The sequence below is a fragment of the Miscanthus floridulus genome, chromosome 19 (assembly GCF_019320115.1).
Source record: "Miscanthus floridulus cultivar M001 chromosome 19, ASM1932011v1, whole genome shotgun sequence".
NCBI lineage: Eukaryota > Viridiplantae > Streptophyta > Magnoliopsida > Poales > Poaceae > Miscanthus > Miscanthus floridulus.
In genome coordinates this window covers 50897918-50914621 of record NC_089598.1, presented here as the reverse complement: position 1 = coordinate 50914621, position 16704 = coordinate 50897918, and the positions used below count along the sequence as shown (strand labels likewise).

The 16704-nt window shown below is 44.3% G+C and overlaps 2 protein-coding genes across 2 annotated transcripts; both read left to right on the top strand.

Annotated features, from left to right (window-relative positions):
- The first annotated feature begins 3097 nt into the window (after nucleotides 1-3097).
- On the top strand, nucleotides 3098-3973 carry LOC136529821 (uncharacterized). Its single transcript, XM_066522884.1, has one exon. It carries the CDS (start codon nucleotides 3149-3151, stop codon nucleotides 3518-3520), a length of 372 nt encoding a protein of 123 aa, XP_066378981.1. The 5' UTR covers nucleotides 3098-3148; the 3' UTR covers nucleotides 3521-3973.
- Nucleotides 3974-15646: 11673 nt separating this feature from the next.
- Nucleotides 15647-16081, top strand: LOC136526758 (10 kDa prolamin-like). Its single transcript, XM_066519354.1, has one exon. The coding sequence runs from the start codon at nucleotides 15647-15649 to the stop codon at nucleotides 16079-16081; it is 435 nt and encodes a 144-aa protein (XP_066375451.1).
- Nucleotides 16082-16704: the final 623 nt, after the last annotated feature.

Here is a 16704-nt window from a genome sequence, read left to right as displayed (position 1 = left end):
TGCGATCTATATATCCTCTACCATCTGAAGAATTTTCACTTGACATGACACAACATTTTAGGTTTTAAAAAAAAACACAACATTTTACTGTCCTTGTTTACTTTTATTTAAGTGCATTAATTCATTAACTCCACACTTCCAATTGATTGGATTGTTTTTTTTTTATATTACTGCATTCTCTCAGCCTAATAAATTGTCAGTCTTTCCATGCTGAACAATTAATTGTTCCATGCAAAAAGTTAACGTGTGAGATTGGTGGAAGTATTACAGGTGTTACTCATGTCTACTCTACTCAGTAATACCTAGCTTACTTGCAAGTCATCGTGTGAGTATAGCTTACTTGTTCAACACACAAAATTAAACACGACGCGGTAAAAATAACGCATTTGGTGGAACAAGCAGCCTTCCTCTCTCATCAGCAATTAAAAGATTTGGTCTATATTTGCTCTTGCTGGCAGGCTCCTTTTTGTATGTCCGGCATGGTGAAAAAATTCAAACGATCTGTAGTTACAAGTAAGGTATTACCTTGAGTAGTTAAGTTCTTGACTGAAGCAACCTGGAGCAGCGCGTGGCCTAACCCAACTACCAAGGCGTTTGCTTCTTTTGTTGATTGGCTTCAGCGGCTTTAGCCCAAGACCTGGATTGATGAAAACAACCCCGTCAGCCAGTCAAATTGCCCTCTTTAGCCATAACAAGTGCTGAGACCACGACTCGTACCGCAAGCTGATCCAGGGTACTACTCCGTGCAGTATTTCAGTAGCCGTTAGCTGCATAATTTAAGTCAACTCATGCTAATAGTATTTCAGTGTTGCAGTTATTGTGGAGACGAACGGAACCGTACATGCAGCTGCTAGTGCGTATCCATCGATCTGGCGATAGATCCGGCTCCAACAGTGGCATGGCATACCTGCCTGCAATGGTCCGCGCTTGTGCGCCGTGCCCTGAACCCAACACTCAGCGTTTGCTGAAACAAAGATAAACAGGCACGCATGCTATGCACTGCACTGCTGCATGCGCTCGTGAATCATGCATGTGTACGCACCTACTACCTCCCTCTCCCTCGATGGGCATGGGCTCATATCTTAATTTTTGGGCTGTTGTGGCACCGTGCCGGTATCTCTGCTGGTAGTGGTACTGAGGAAATGAGATACACTGACGCTGCACATTGGAATCTTTGCTGGTAGGTAAGCACAGCCACAGTTCAGATTCAGCGTGCGCGTACCAAACATGCAATGATGCACGTGTTTGGTGAAGGGATTCCAAGGAAAATTGGTGTCGTCGTTCAGGTTATGTTGTCGTCGTTCATCTTCATCAGAGGAATTTTGACTTGAAATGCGCGCGGCAACCTACTTCTCTATTTTCTTGTTTATTAGCGCATCGGTTCAGTAGTTCGGCTTGACTGTATTGATTGTTGACTGAAATCGTTGGACCTCCTGAATAGACCAAATTTTCATGCTGGATTCTGGAAAGCAAAATCACACGTGATTTTCTGTTTGTTATATTGTTGGTTGCGACTAACGAGAGCTAGCAACACCCCGTTACCTCTCCTATTTAAGTCGTCGCTGTGTCTCAAAAGCTGATGTTTGTTTAGTTGATGATTTATGTTATCGTGGTTATCATCATTTCATTATTTTTGTTTGCCAAAAGGTAAAGATTTGAACCGGGTGATAGATTACCCGCTGTGCAATCTAATGACCCGGTTGAAGGCAGTAATGGACTACTGTAGTTTGTTTGTTGAAGCTTTCTTCGTGGATTCAGCAAGTAAAACGATATAGAGACCGAGCCTCAGCTCGAGTGGCTAGCGGCGGCAGTGGCTACGCATCCGGCACAGGTTCGATTCCTGGAATCGACCTACGTCTCCGCTAGCCACTCGAGCTGAGGCTCGGTCTCTATATCTCTCATAATAAAATCTACGGCCTCGTCTCGCGTGGTTGCCATAAAAGGACTACGACGCTCCCGTCGCCTGCGAAGCTACAATGGTTTCGGTGATCTCTAGAAGGACGTGGTCTTCTATTACGTGTGTAGTTGTAGGTCTGATCTAAAATCTACAGCCTCGTCTTGCGTGGTGCCACAAAAGGACTGCGACGTTCCCGTCGCCTGCGAAGCTATGATGGTTTCGGTGATCTCTAAAGGGACTGCGATGTTCCCGTCGCCTGCGAAGCTACAATGGTTTCGGTGATCTCTAGAAGGACGCGGTCTTCTATTATGTGTGTAGTTGTAGGTCTGGTCGTACACGTGTGGTGTGTATGGATGTGTGCGTGTGTGTGCATGAACAGATGCTACAACAGTACCTAGATGAGAGACTTAAAAAAAGTTTTCTATATATATATATATATATATATATATAGCCATCGTCAGTTCTCCGTTGTAGGTACTAGGTAGCACTCCAGCCTTAACCAATTACAGCCCAGTTCCAATTGCTTCCTCCTCTCTTTGTCGAGGGTATATAAAACGATTTGGTACGACTAATTTGTAAGGTAAAACGATCGGGTCTCTGATGACGCCTGCAGGAAATTACAATCTCAGCTGCAACTGTCTGCAAGGCTGCAAATGAGATAATTGCAGCCGCAGCATGATATTGCGACTATATATATACTAGTTGCATCATTTCCAGAAGATGAAAGGACGAGTAATACGAAGGAGTTGAGATTTGAGAAAGCCAGGGTGCCTTCTGCGTTAACACGGTTTTGACGCCTTCTTGCTGGTGGAAAGAGCCAAATTTAGGCGTCAGCTGGAGCCTGACGTAAGTGACGCTGACAGAGACGAGAGGAAGACATAATGCAGGTCATCCGTTTTCGGGTACACGTTCACTACGCGCAACCGATCTCGCTGAAGGTCAGGGTCAGGGTCACCCTCCGCCGCCATTGCGCTGCACCTCCCCGATCCATCCAGCTCCAGCCGACTGGTCACTCTTTTTATCAGTCGTCACAACTCACAGACGCCCCGCCCCGGCCGTTGACAACTGCATGATTCATTCGCTTGCACTTGCGGTTCACTATCGTTTCCCAGTTGCTTCCTTGACCTGTCCACCCCCACCTCAGGCTCGACTATATATGGCGCCAAACCAAACGCCTGCCTCCTCAAGCCAGCGGAGCCACTTTTCCTTCCAGTTCCAGTTCCACAACACAAGAGAGGAGATCAAGAAAGGATGGGCGCGACACTCCTGCATGCGGTGGCTTCGCTCCTGACCAGGCTGCAGCGGGCGGCGCGGAGGATGGCTGCCGGTGCAGGTGGGGGTGGTGGTAAGGGCTCGCCGCGAGCCCTGGCCGTCGTGGCGCCGTGGAAGAAGACCTCCTCGCTGCTGCCGTCGTCTGGGACGACCAAGGAGGCCGCCGAGCCCGGGGTGTGGAGGAAGGAGATCCTCATGGGGGAGCGCTGCCAGCCGCTCGACTTCTCCGGGGTCATCTACTACGACGCCGAAGGCCGCCGCCTCGCGCAGCCGCCGCCGCCCAGGTCGCCCATGCGCAGCCCGCTCCCGGCGTCGCCCAGGCTCACCGCCGCCCACTCCTGCGCCTACTAGCTACTAGCTCGTGGAGGACCGATCACGCCAATTGGAAACGGACATGGCAAAGCTTTGTTGTGTTTGTGTTCACTTCCGGGTGAAACAGAGTGTGTCACTCTGCTGCGACCCGGGGGAGGGGGATTGCATCTGTATTTGTACATGCTGAAATTGGTGTTCTTGTCCTTGTTTTTGCTTTTTTTTTTCATGGTGCTGTGCTGTTATTGTAGGCTATGCAAGAGCTCATAGAGGATTATATTCTTGTCTATGCAATTTTTCAATCAGCTCACCTTCATGTTGTGGAAGAAGGCCCTCCAAGTTTACTTTGTACGTACTTACTAGAGGTTTTTTTTCCTCTTCGGTTCTTTTTTTTTTTCTAATGATGACGAGGTATTTGGAGTTTTTATTTGGACCACGCCACCATATGCATGCGTTACTCAATCAAGGAAAGAAAAATCAGCATTATTTTGTTGTCTGCTGACATTCAGCCGCCCATTTGATGCAAGCGTACGTAGTGTTCACACTCATAATTCATAATATTCCTTTTCTATTCAGAAATACTCCTCTGCATGCGACTAAAGTTTTGCATTCGCATTAGTCATCTACGCCCGATCGCACTCGACCGGTGCCCACGCCCACGACTAGGGTTCTGGCGAGACCTCGCCATCGTCGGGTAAGTTCAGCGTCCTCTCTCTCTCTCTCTCTCTCTCTCTCTCTCTCTCTCTCTCTCTCTGATTATCCCTCTCTTTTTCTCCATCTCTGGCGGGCATAGAGGGGGTTCGGGGGAGGAAGGCCGACCAGGCCTTGGGGATGACCACAGGGCGGTTTAGCATCTGGCGATGGTGGAGGCGGTTGGGCCAGGTCGAAGCGGGGGAGCTCTCCATGGGCAGAGCTCGCTGTAGAAGGAGGGGGAGGAGAAGAAGGTGGCCACCCCGGGTGCGCTAGGGTTTTGACAGAGCTCCGGCGAAACCCTAGCGTGATGTGACGGGGTGGTGGGTAGTGGTGGGGGTGAGGACGAGGAGGAGGAGAGCGCGGCTGCTGGTGAGGCAGGCGGGGTGGGACACAAGGACGAGGAGGAGGGGGCGGGGGCAGAGGGGCATGGGGAGGAAGACGATCAAGGAGGAAGACAGTCAAGAGGGCTGGCGGAACTGGATGTAGAAGACGACTGATGGGTTTGCAAAATTTCAGGCACCTGCCCTAGAGACATACCATTTTCTATTTGCTACTTACAAGAAACATAATGGATAGATATGCCATGGTATGTCCACTGGGATGCATTTCATGGACGCTGGTTGCCAAAGCCTATACCGACTCATGGTGCTGACCACCGGATTTTTTTTCTTTTATAAACAGAACAACAAATAAGACAGCGGAGGTGGTGATCTTGGTGTGTTCTCCTAGTTTCTTCTCTTATCTATCTTGCCTTTTTTAAATGGCGTTGTATTTGTATTTACACTTTGTTATGCAAAACTTGTCTTTTTAATTTCAAATTGTACCGCCCACTTTAACTATGTTCCGTACGATCTGACCATACTTGTTTGATCTGGTCAGTTTGAAAATGCAACTTATCACTTTCATGATGTAATCTTCTGAATTTTGATATTTAGGTGGATTTTCATTAGCACATATATGAAACTAATCATCCGTGCATTTGCTCTTTTTCCATGGAAAAAAAGAAACAGTTGTACTTGCAATGTGCCACCATGCATGGCGCCATCAAGGGGCAAGGACGAAATATCTGACGCGTTGTGAAGCTCAGGGTCATTTCAACATTTCGTAATATGAGCGGTGAGTTAGATTTAAGACAGCTGTCACTCTCGTACAAAGCAAGTTCCATCTTTTAAAAAACCCAAAGAAAACAGTAAACGTAGGGGGGGGGGGGGGGGGGGGGGGGGGTCTTGTCCTTGTTTTTGCTTTTTTTTTTCATGGTGCTGTGCTGTTATTGTAGGCTATGCAAGAGCTCATAGAGGATTATATTCTTGTCTATGCAATTTTTCAATCAGCTCACCTTCATGTTGTGGAAGAAGGCCCTCCAAGTTTACTTTGTACGTACTTACTAGAGGTTTTTTTTCCTCTTCGGTTCTTTTTTTTTTCTAATGATGACGAGGTATTTGGAGTTTTTATTTGGACCACGCCACCATATGCATGCGTTACTCAATCAAGGAAAGAAAAAATCAGCATTATTTTGTTGTCTGCTGACATTCAGCCGCCCATTTGATGCAAGCGTACGTAGTGTTCACACTCATAATTCATAATATTCCTTTTCTATTCAGAAATACTCCTCTGCATGCGACTAAAGTTTTGCATTCGCATTAGTCATCTACGCCCGATCGCACTCGACCGGTGCCCACGCCCACGACTAGGGTTCTGGCGAGACCTCGCCATCGTCGGGTAAGTTCAGCGTCCTCTCTCTCTCTCTCTCTCTCTCTCTCTCTCTCTCTCTCTCTCTCTGATTATCCCTCTCTTTTTCTCCATCTCTGGCGGGCATAGAGGGGGTTCGGGGGAGGAAGGCCGACCAGGCCTTGGGGATGACCACAGGGCGGTTTAGCATCTGGCGATGGTGGAGGCGGTTGGGCCAGGTCGAAGCGGGGGAGCTCTCCATGGGCAGAGCTCGCTGTAGAAGGAGGGGGAGGAGAAGAAGGTGGCCACCCCGGGTGCGCTAGGGTTTTGACAGAGCTCCGGCGAAACCCTAGCGTGATGTGACGGGGTGGTGGGTAGTGGTGGGGGTGAGGACGAGGAGGAGGAGAGCGCGGCTGCTGGTGAGGCAGGCGGGGTGGGACACAAGGACGAGGAGGAGGGGGCGGGGGCAGAGGGGCATGGGGAGGAAGACGATCAAGGAGGAAGACAGTCAAGAGGGCTGGCGGAACTGGATGTAGAAGACGACTGATGGGTTTGCAAAATTTCAGGCACCTGCCCTAGAGACATACCATTTTCTATTTGCTACTTACAAGAAACATAATGGATAGATATGCCATGGTATGTCCACTGGGATGCATTTCATGGACGCTGGTTGCCAAAGCCTATACCGACTCATGGTGCTGACCACCGGATTTTTTTTCTTTTATAAACAGAACAACAAATAAGACAGCGGAGGTGGTGATCTTGGTGTGTTCTCCTAGTTTCTTCTCTTATCTATCTTGCCTTTTTTAAATGGCGTTGTATTTGTATTTACACTTTGTTATGCAAAACTTGTCTTTTTAATTTCAAATTGTACCGCCCACTTTAACTATGTTCCGTACGATCTGACCATACTTGTTTGATCTGGTCAGTTTGAAAATGCAACTTATCACTTTCATGATGTAATCTTCTGAATTTTGATATTTAGGTGGATTTTCATTAGCACATATATGAAACTAATCATCCGTGCATTTGCTCTTTTTCCATGGAAAAAAAGAAACAGTTGTACTTGCAATGTGCCACCATGCATGGCGCCATCAAGGGGCAAGGACGAAATATCTGACGCGTTGTGAAGCTCAGGGTCATTTCAACATTTCGTAATATGAGCGGTGAGTTAGATTTAAGACAGCTGTCACTCTCGTACAAAGCAAGTTCCATCTTTTAAAAAACCCAAAGAAAACAGTAAACGTAGGGGGGGGGGGGGGGGGGGGGGGGAACCAGCACGTAGTAGCCATCAACACCAGACCTCTAGACGTGAGTGTAAAATTCTGCTTGATTTGGTACCAGGCACCTAATCAGCGCGTAGGGAAGGTTAGCGGCGCATGATTTCTTTTTCTCGGTCTTCTTCAAACCCATTGTCGAACTTCTCTCTCCCGCACCCATCTTTCTTCTCCCTTCACCACCTAGACCACCGCCTGAGCCACCGGCAATCTCACCGGGGACCTCACCATCCGCTGCACCACCCCCGTCAGATCTTCTTTGCACTTCCCTAATCTCCATCAGGCACCTCACCAGCAACTTCTCGCTCCCGCCGCCAACTACGTCCAACAAGATATCTCCTGCCACCTGCTTGGCGACATTCCGCCACCTCGCTCACCACCCATAACCCGCCACCACCGCTGGGCTGCCTACCTGAAAGGATATAGATGGGTACATGGTGGAGGGGTTTGAATAGCCTATAAAAACTTTCCCGCAAACTTCACAAACACTAAAGCAAAGGTGATTAGTACACTAATAAGCCCTACAAGACTCTATTTTACACTAGTGAATCAAAGTGAAGCAAGTGAGTGGAGTGTGTTGCTCAGCTCTCAAAGGATGTACACATGTGCTAGGAGTGCCATGAGAGTGGCCAAGGCCGGCCACAAGGGCTATTTATAAGCCCACCAAGAAATCCAACTGTTACCCCCATTACACATAGGTTGCGGGTGCACTGGACTTGTCCGGTGAGCATCGAAGTGCTACACCGGACAGCCCTAACGACTATATTCCTAAATGGATCAAGATGCCCAAGAGCAGATGGTGAATTGGGCAAATATAAAATTCTCACAAAATTAAAATCTATCACTTATCCCATTTCACCCATTGTGCCTAGATTGTGTTTCTAGCCTACACACAAAGTTTTGTCCTCTAGTTCCAACCTTGTACTAGCACAGCAATACTAAGAATGTAAAGACATGAAAATAATTGCACAAATGTAAGTAAAAAGAGCGTTAAGAACACAACAATGTTTTCCTGAGGTTTGGAGAGTCACCACTCCTCACTAATCCTCGTTGGATCACCAAGGCAAGGGTATAGCTCCCTCTTGATTTGCGCAAGGATCAAGTGCAGTTATTGGCAAACATAACAACAAGGGACAATATATGATACATCGAGTATACATTCATAGTAATATGAATTCTCCTTTTGTTGTACAAGATTATGATCGTTTAGAAGGCAGCCATAATAATACAAACATTTTCTCATGTTCCTCAAAGAAACAAGTTCACTTCCAAGAAGGGGAGCATTGTTGGTTGCTACCTATGTCTGCTAGATCATCTATTCCTGCATTATCTTTGGTTAGTTCTAATCTTTTGCAGGATAGTGTTGACATACATCGTGTGTATTCGGATCATGGAGTCTACATGCTTGCTGAAATTTTTATGCGAGATGAAATGCTACAAACTTGGAAATATGGTCACGTTCCTTCTCACAATTATTTCAGTCCCCTTTGTTTTCGCAACCCCATTCTTCTTTATGTTGTGCAGGATCAGTTTCAAGCACAATCGACGCCGAGGATGGCTTTTCGTCAAGAAAGGGAGGATGATGAGGACATGACACCCATGCATATGACCACGTTTGGCACATGGTATGGAGGGGTAGGAGGCCAGCAAGGGTGTCCAAGTCAAGAAGGAGGTCCGAGGCTAATTCGGTTCGAGTCCCCAAGGTGGAGGCCCAAAGCAACTCAAGTTCGAGTCTATCTCGGCCTCTAGGACCAGTCTGCCTTAAACTGGTCACCAAGGATGCATCCGGACTCCATTTTCGATGATCCACATATGGATGGAAAGCTAATTGGATAAGAAAGCCAACCCAATTGGTTTCACGTCAAAAGCTCATCGGAATCAACAGGAATCATCGAAATAACTCAGCGTCCAGAATCTGCCAGGGTGCTGCGACACCGTCTTTTGGTCCGCTGGACCGTGTATCGTGTTTGGGCCCATTAGGGGGCGCGTCCAGGGGGTGACACCCAAGACTCTATAAATACCAGCCGTCGCTCTCCTTAGGGTTTGAGTTTTGTTTAGTTCTTGATTTTCTCATGAAACAGACATCGTTTTGCTGCAACTGTCGCCGCCAAGGCCGCTTGCTGTGAACTAGGGCCCCAGTTCTTGATCTTGTTCGCCTGTGGCGTTTAGTCCTTTCGAATAAAGACTTGAACTCTTTCTCATTATCATAAGCCTCATATTTATTTGCAATTTCAGATTGTGTTTATCTCGTTCTTGCTTGTGTTCTCGATTCGCTTGCAGGAAAGCCTTCTCGGCGAGGTCAATCACGTTCGCGTGGTTGATAACCAACGGAGCAGTGGTATAACGGTTGCGGGGGGTCCAAATCAGTCTTGGTTCGAAGCCTAGATCGTTAACGTCGAGTCTCCACCAATCAACGCTATCATACCTTTCGGAAGATCGGGCCTAGTCTACATCACCCCCGTGTCAGAAAAGGAAACGGGAAAAGAATCCAGAACGCGCATGTTTTCTACTAACCGGATGCTCCGGTGGCAGCGACTGGATGCTGCCACCCAGCGTCTGGTCGATTCCAGTAAGGTCCAGAACCCCTGGAATCATGACCGGACGCGTCCGGTGGACACCGACCGGACACAGCCAGAGTCCGGTGCAAGCAGCCATCATCATCTTCGATCGATTGGACGCAAAGCCACCATCTGATCGGACGTTGGGAGAACACTGTTTCAGCGTCCGATCACTCCTTCACAGCAAGTTCACCTCCTGTGAACTGATCGGTCGCTGGACATCAGAGTCCGGTGCTTCGTGCTGCCTGTTCGCAATCAAGTCCCAACTCCAATAAGATCCAAATAAACACCAATTGGGACTGATGTGAGTGACCTCTCTCAAACCCTCATGTTTTTCAAAAATATTTGCCTTAGGCTATTATTCTTTTTATGAAAATAGGCAATAAGAGGGCAATTGAATATAAACGATAAAACAACATTCATGCATATGCAATGCAATACTTGAAGATAAATCTAGTTGCTTGTCAAGTTTGATCCAAGGTTAAGCTTCTTCACATGCTTTACGGCGGTTATCTAAACCATGTTAGACAAGCCCTATATGTATTACCAAAAATTAAACATGTTGTATATTACAATGCAATGTAAGGGACAACACAAGCTTATTTTTTAGTGAAGTTACTAAAATCAAGAACATTGAGCTCATTCCGCAATCTACAAATGTTGCCTCATCTAGCGGTTTAGTGAAGATATCCGCCAATTGATCCTCAGTCCTTACACCTTCTAATGATATATCATTTTTAGCAACATGGTCTCTAAGAAAGTGATGGCGGATATCTATGTGCTTGATGCGAGAGTATTGAACCGGATTATTTGCAAGTTTTACCGCACTTTCATTGTCGCACAAAAGAGGTACTTTATCTAGAACTACACCATAGTCTAGCAAAGTTTGTTTCATATAAAGTATTTATGCACAACAAGCACCCGTGGCAATGTATTCCGCTTCGGCGGTGGACAAAGCCACACTATTTTGCTTCTTGGAGGACCAAGACATAAGTGATCTACCAAGCAAATGGCACCCTTCGGATGTGTTTTTTCTATCAACTTTACAACCGGCATAATCCGAATCGGAATAGCCAACTAACTCAAATATAGCTCCTTTGGGATACCAAAGGCCAATGCTTGGTGTGTGCTTAAGATACCTAAGGATTCTTTTTATGGCAGTTAAATGAGTTTCCTTAAGATTAGCTTGAAATCTAGCACACATACACACACTAAACATGATGTCGGGCCTAGATATGGTTAAATATAACAAGCTATCGATCATAGAGCGATAGATAGTTTGATCAACCGTGTTACCTCCTCATCTAGATCGAGATGTCCATTAGTTGGCATTGGTGTCTTGATTGGCTTACATTCATCCATCTTGAATCTATTGAGAAGATCATTTGTATATTTCTCTTGAGAGATGAAAATCCCTTCTCTCATTTGTTTGATTTGAAAACCAAGAAAGCATGTAAGCTCTCCAATCATTGACATCTCAAACTCCTTTGACATCAATTCACCAAACTCTTTGCAAGAATCTTCATTTGATGATCCAAAGATGATGTCATCAACATACACTTGACAAATGAAGATGTGCCCATCAAGCTTCTTGGTGAATAGTGTGGTGTCGACCTTCCCGATGGTGAAGCCCTTCTCAATGAGGAAGTCCCGAAGACGCTCATACCAAGCTCTTGGGGCTTGCTTAAGCCCATATATTTGAGTTAGTTGGCTATTCCGATTCGGATTATGCCTGTTGCAAAGTTGATAGAAAAAGCACATCCGGAGGATGCCATTTGCTTGGTCTCCTTGGTTTGTATTTGAAGGAGTGATGTCCTCATCATGAATAAGCATTTCTAAAAATTAACAACAAACAAAGCTTCCCATGCATCGGATTAGCAAAGTGCATAGACACATAACTTCTACACAAAGTTGTGGAACCTCCACACAACATAGAAAAGCTTAGAAATTAAGTATGCCTAGAGTTCTAGCTCAAACTAAACTTGTAGAGGTGTTTAGAGATATCCTATAGCAAGTCGATGAAGTACCTACACTCACAAACACATACAACCGAGTAGATCGAGTGGAAAGCAAATATACCAATTCAAAACAAGAGATGAGCTCTAGTCACAACAACAAGAGGCATGCCACAAGATTTACTCTTAGGTTTAGTGAAGCCACCAAGGTTGCCTACACCATCATTTTTGAGGGAGCCACAAAGGCTTGGAGTCTCTTCCAACTCCCACCTCTTCTCAAGCAAACCACAAAGATCGAGCTTAAGGGTTTCCACCAAGTCACAAAGTCAATACAAACTTCCAGTGGCTCACCACAAGCTTGGGAGCTCACTGGGCGACACCTAGCCATCTAGAAGGCTTTCCCTTGAAGAGCAACAAATGCTTCACAAAGAATGACGAAGCCTAACAAGTGCTTAAGGTTTGGCTTGCTCTCAAATGATCTCTAACTCTTAATCTCTCACCCCAACACTTAATCCCTCACTAAGCACTTTGCTCTCACAAAGATAGGGGTTAGGGAGAGCTTACAAGGGTTAGAATGTTCGTAGGAAGACCAGGGCACCAGTAGCATGACCAAGGGTGTGGGGTGGTATATATATACCCCACCCCATGAGAAATAGCCGTTAGAGATCAAAACAAGCAGTTATGGCCATCCAGAACGCGATGAACGTAGAACTTCTACGTCTGAACGTGAAACTTCCGTAGCCTGAAAAACAGCACAGCGGGACTCATGAAAATGCCCTAACTTTTTACTTTGAACTCCATTTTTGATGATTTTGGACTTTTTGGAAAGTTTATTCCAAGGGCTATCCAACCCAACCAATAACAAGCCAAAGATCAATAGGTGCAAGTCTTGTGCATTTTTTCTCTCATGTTAGCACTCAGGGTTCAGTTAGTTTCAGCACTTGAGACTTGTCTAACTATTCATGTTGCATCCTCCATTATAGTACGACGTACCTATACTCAAGATCAAAAGGATATGTCTATTTAAACCACTTGAGTCTTTGAGTTTACATATGCCATATCTTCTCAATATCTCTTCAATAGAGGTTGCAATCGTCTCTGTCTCATTCTTTGAGCAAACCACCTTGAGCTTGTGACTTGAACCATTTCAACACATGAGAGTTCCAATTATGGATTCAAGTCACTTCCACTTATGATTCAACAATGATTTGATCCTCCACACTGTATGAATCCTCATACCTTGATTAGTACCCTCGACTCAATGCAAGTACTTTCTTCTTCACCGTAGTTGTGGTCCATCGGCACACAAGCCCTCGTTTGCCCTTCACCTTTGCTCAGTCCTTTGAAGCCCTTTTCTTGCTATCTCACCCTATCAAGCCATCCTCAAGTCACATCAGATCTTGAACCAACATTAAGCATTCATTTGAAGTCCAATAGAAATCCTTTTCCATATCCAAGTCATTCTCCAAATATTGTCCATCAACCTTCCATGACTTGGCTCATTTTTGTTTTGATCACATATCTTGATCAACAGCAATATGGTCAAGCCAATTCACTATTCCTAATATCCTCTCATTTTGGATTGACTCTCCTAACACTCACTTCAATATCTATCTTCATATTTTCATCTTGCTCAAATCAATACTTGATCAAACCCAATCCACTATCTATCTCTTCTTGTTCATGCAAAGCAAGCCACTACTGAGATCAATCCATATTCATCAAATTATGTCTCATTTGCCATTTGTCTAATATACTTGATTTGACATGATTCCATGATATCCCACAACATACAAGGCATTTCATCAATTCTATATGAATTGTTGTCTTTTGCTTGAACTAGATTGATTCCATAATCTTCCAATATGACAATACATAGTTTTAGCCTTTATTTGAACACTATGTGGAATACCATCGAGTTTGCCTTCTTATTGAACCTTTGATACACTTCTTGTTACGTAATCTTCACGTGTACTCAATATACTCAATTTCATGTTCAACACTTAGCAAATTTATTATACCTTTAGTAGCGTTGTCATTCAATCCACCAAAACAAACAGAAGGGCTAGATGCACTTTTAGGAACACATTGTGCCCGGACAGCTCTGGTGAGGTCAAAAAGTCATCAACAATAGTTCTCCTCACTCTCTATGCAAGCATGCTAACTCCCAAATGTTTTGCCAAACATCTAAGCACTTAAGTTAGCATTTTTCAAAACATTTTCGCTTGCTACTCACCATGTCTCTAGGTGGCACTTAATAACCATGTTTTCTATTTTGAGCTCCCATCTCTTGGAGATAGGCTTATCAAGCTAATCCTCTGCTCTGAAGTAGTCTTGGCGAGTTGGGATATAGTTTGTATCTCATTTCCCTTGTAACACTTTGCTCTAGTTCAATGGAATATTCATCTTTGCTTTGTATCGTGCACAAACATTATGTCAGTAGGGCTATGCTAGTTGTTTGTTCATATGCTAGTATGATCCTATTAGTATGTTGGTTACATAGTTTACTCATGCGTTATATACAAAGCATGTTTAGGCTAGCCGGTCCATGCTACAGCATCGGTTTAGCGTACCTCTGGATTGCTCTTATTCTTTCTAGAAAAGTAAGAGTAGTGTTTACTACTGTGCGCATGGTGCTTAGGCTAGTCGACACTATTAAATGTGAATAAACCCCATAGGTTGTCGAGGTAGGCGGTAGGTGGTGACAGCATTGTCCATCCTTTTGTAATCTTCCATGTTCAAGTACGATGTATACAAATGGTAAGATGTCACCCCCCCCCCCTCTAACCCTCTAATTGCCACTAATGGGCTTGGTGATACCTGATAGTGCACGGGGATGTGGAACTAAGTCCTAACCATGTATCATATGTATGTGCATGTGTTTAGACTATATATATAACTTAGCATAGATGTATCATAGGAGTCGTAGCTTTATTTGACGATCTCCACCTAGCATAGTCTTGAGGTAGAAGCTCTGTGTGTGTCACACTACCATCATTATATATTTATCCCTATGTAGACTCTAGTTTTTAGTTATGATATGATATTGAGTATGTCAATTATCAATTCTCTTTGCCATCGCCTTCTCTGTGGAAATATAGATAACGATACCTAGAATACTCCTAGTGAAATGCTATAATAGTATTCGTGCACTTGCAGATTTATCCATGAACGTAAGAAATTCCAAAAAGTACCCAAGGAGATGTGGAATTACATTGGTGGTTTCTGATAACACTTAAGGAAATGTGGAAATACCTTGGTGGTTTAGACTAGCACTCAAGGAAATGTGGAATTAGCTTGATGGTTTGGGTTACCACTCAAGAAATATGCATTTCCTTGGAGGTTTCATACAACCACCAAGGTAGTGATATATTCCTTGAGGGTTCAATTCTGCACCTCAAGAAAATTAGTGGCCCCAAAGGATATTCTATTTTTTAGTAGTGTTTGGTGAAACTTTGCGTAGTTTGACTTAAGACAAACTAAGATCCTTATATTTCAAGATAGAGGGAGTAGTAAGAACTTATTCAGAAATATAATCAATTATTAAAGAAGGTTTAAGCTACTTTCTTTCCTTAATGTTGTTTTCATGATAAATGTTCTTTATGTTGTATACACTCTGTCTATAAGGATGCGATAGACGCATACAAATTCAGTTGCAGTAGGCTCTTAATCCACCTCAGGTAGTCATAATGATGCCATGAACTTACTTTAGCAAAAGCAAATTAAACCAATCTGATGTGGCTGTCACATTCTCATTAAACTCATCATGCTTTACTAAAAGTACCTTTTGGTATTAATCCAAAAATAGTTAAGGAAGTCTCCAAATTTGACCAAATGCCAAGTCATCCGGCTTATCCAGCATCCAACTTTCAGTTCTGCAAGTGCCAGAAATTGTTTTTTCATCTGCATGGTATTTGTTAATTGCATCCATCTATAAATAGGACCTAGATCAATCGCAGTCCATCGCCCTCACAATAGCATATCTACTATTCTCTAGGAAGCAAGGAAACCACCACCATGGCAGCCAAGATGTTTGCATTGTTTGCACTCCTAGCTCTTTGTGCAAGCACCACAAGTGCGACCCATATTCCAGGGCACTTGCCACCAATGATGCCATTGGGTACCATGAACCCATGCATGCAGTACTGCATGATGCAACAGAGGTTTGCCAACTTGTTGGCGTGGCCGGCCCTGATGCTACAGCAACTATTGGCCTCACCGCTTCAGCCGTATCAGACGCCAATGACGATGCCGAGCATGATGCCACCGATGATGATGCCGAGCATGATGTCACCAATGATGATGTCGAGCATGATGCCATTGCCACAATGTCACTGCGATGCCATCTCTCAGATTATGCAGCAACAGCAGTTACCATTCATGTTCAACCCAACAGCCATGGCGATCCCACCCATGTTCTTACATCAACCCTTTGTTGGTTCTACATTCTAGATAGAAATATTTGTGTTGTACTGAATAATAAAGTTGACATGCCATCGCATGTGACTCATTATTAGGAATAAAACAAGCCAATAAACTGCTTTTCCCTTATTATCCTTTATATCTCTTCCTATCTCTCTGTGTGTTTGCAAAACCTGTTATCTTTTGCTTTATTAGTAGATTATATTGTTATATCTAATCATGTACTCTCTCTATTCTAAATTGTAAGTCCGGTTTTCAAGATACATATTTTTATCATGTCTAGACATTACGTATATATCTAGGTGCATAAGCTACGTACTTAGAAAAACTAGAACGACTTAGTACATTTTTAGTTAATGGATTGTTAGATATATATGGACAAATATCACTAGTATAGAAATGTTTTTTAGCAACATAAAAATGGTTTCCGAGCATTCTCGGCTCTAGAAATCGATGTTTGGACACGGTTGAGATTTCCATCCTTCTCTAAAAATACCCTCTATTTTAAGAGCTAGCTAGCAAGCCAAATCGCCTCTAAAACTGCCATTTTTAGAGGTTGCTCGCCTCTAAATACTCTGTCACTTGTGCTTTTGGGTAGATCAGTTTATTTCTTTGTTTTATTCATTTATGTGACATGCTACAAAAAGTGCATA

Bases quoted from the DNA above. Each gene is read 5' to 3' on its own strand.
- LOC136529821 (XM_066522884.1), top strand. From the start codon at position 3,149: ATGGGCGCGACACTCCTGCATGCGGTGGCTTCGCTCCTGACCAGGCTG.
- LOC136526758 (XM_066519354.1), top strand. From the start codon at position 15,647: ATGGCAGCCAAGATGTTTGCATTGTTTGCACTCCTAGCTCTTTGTGCA.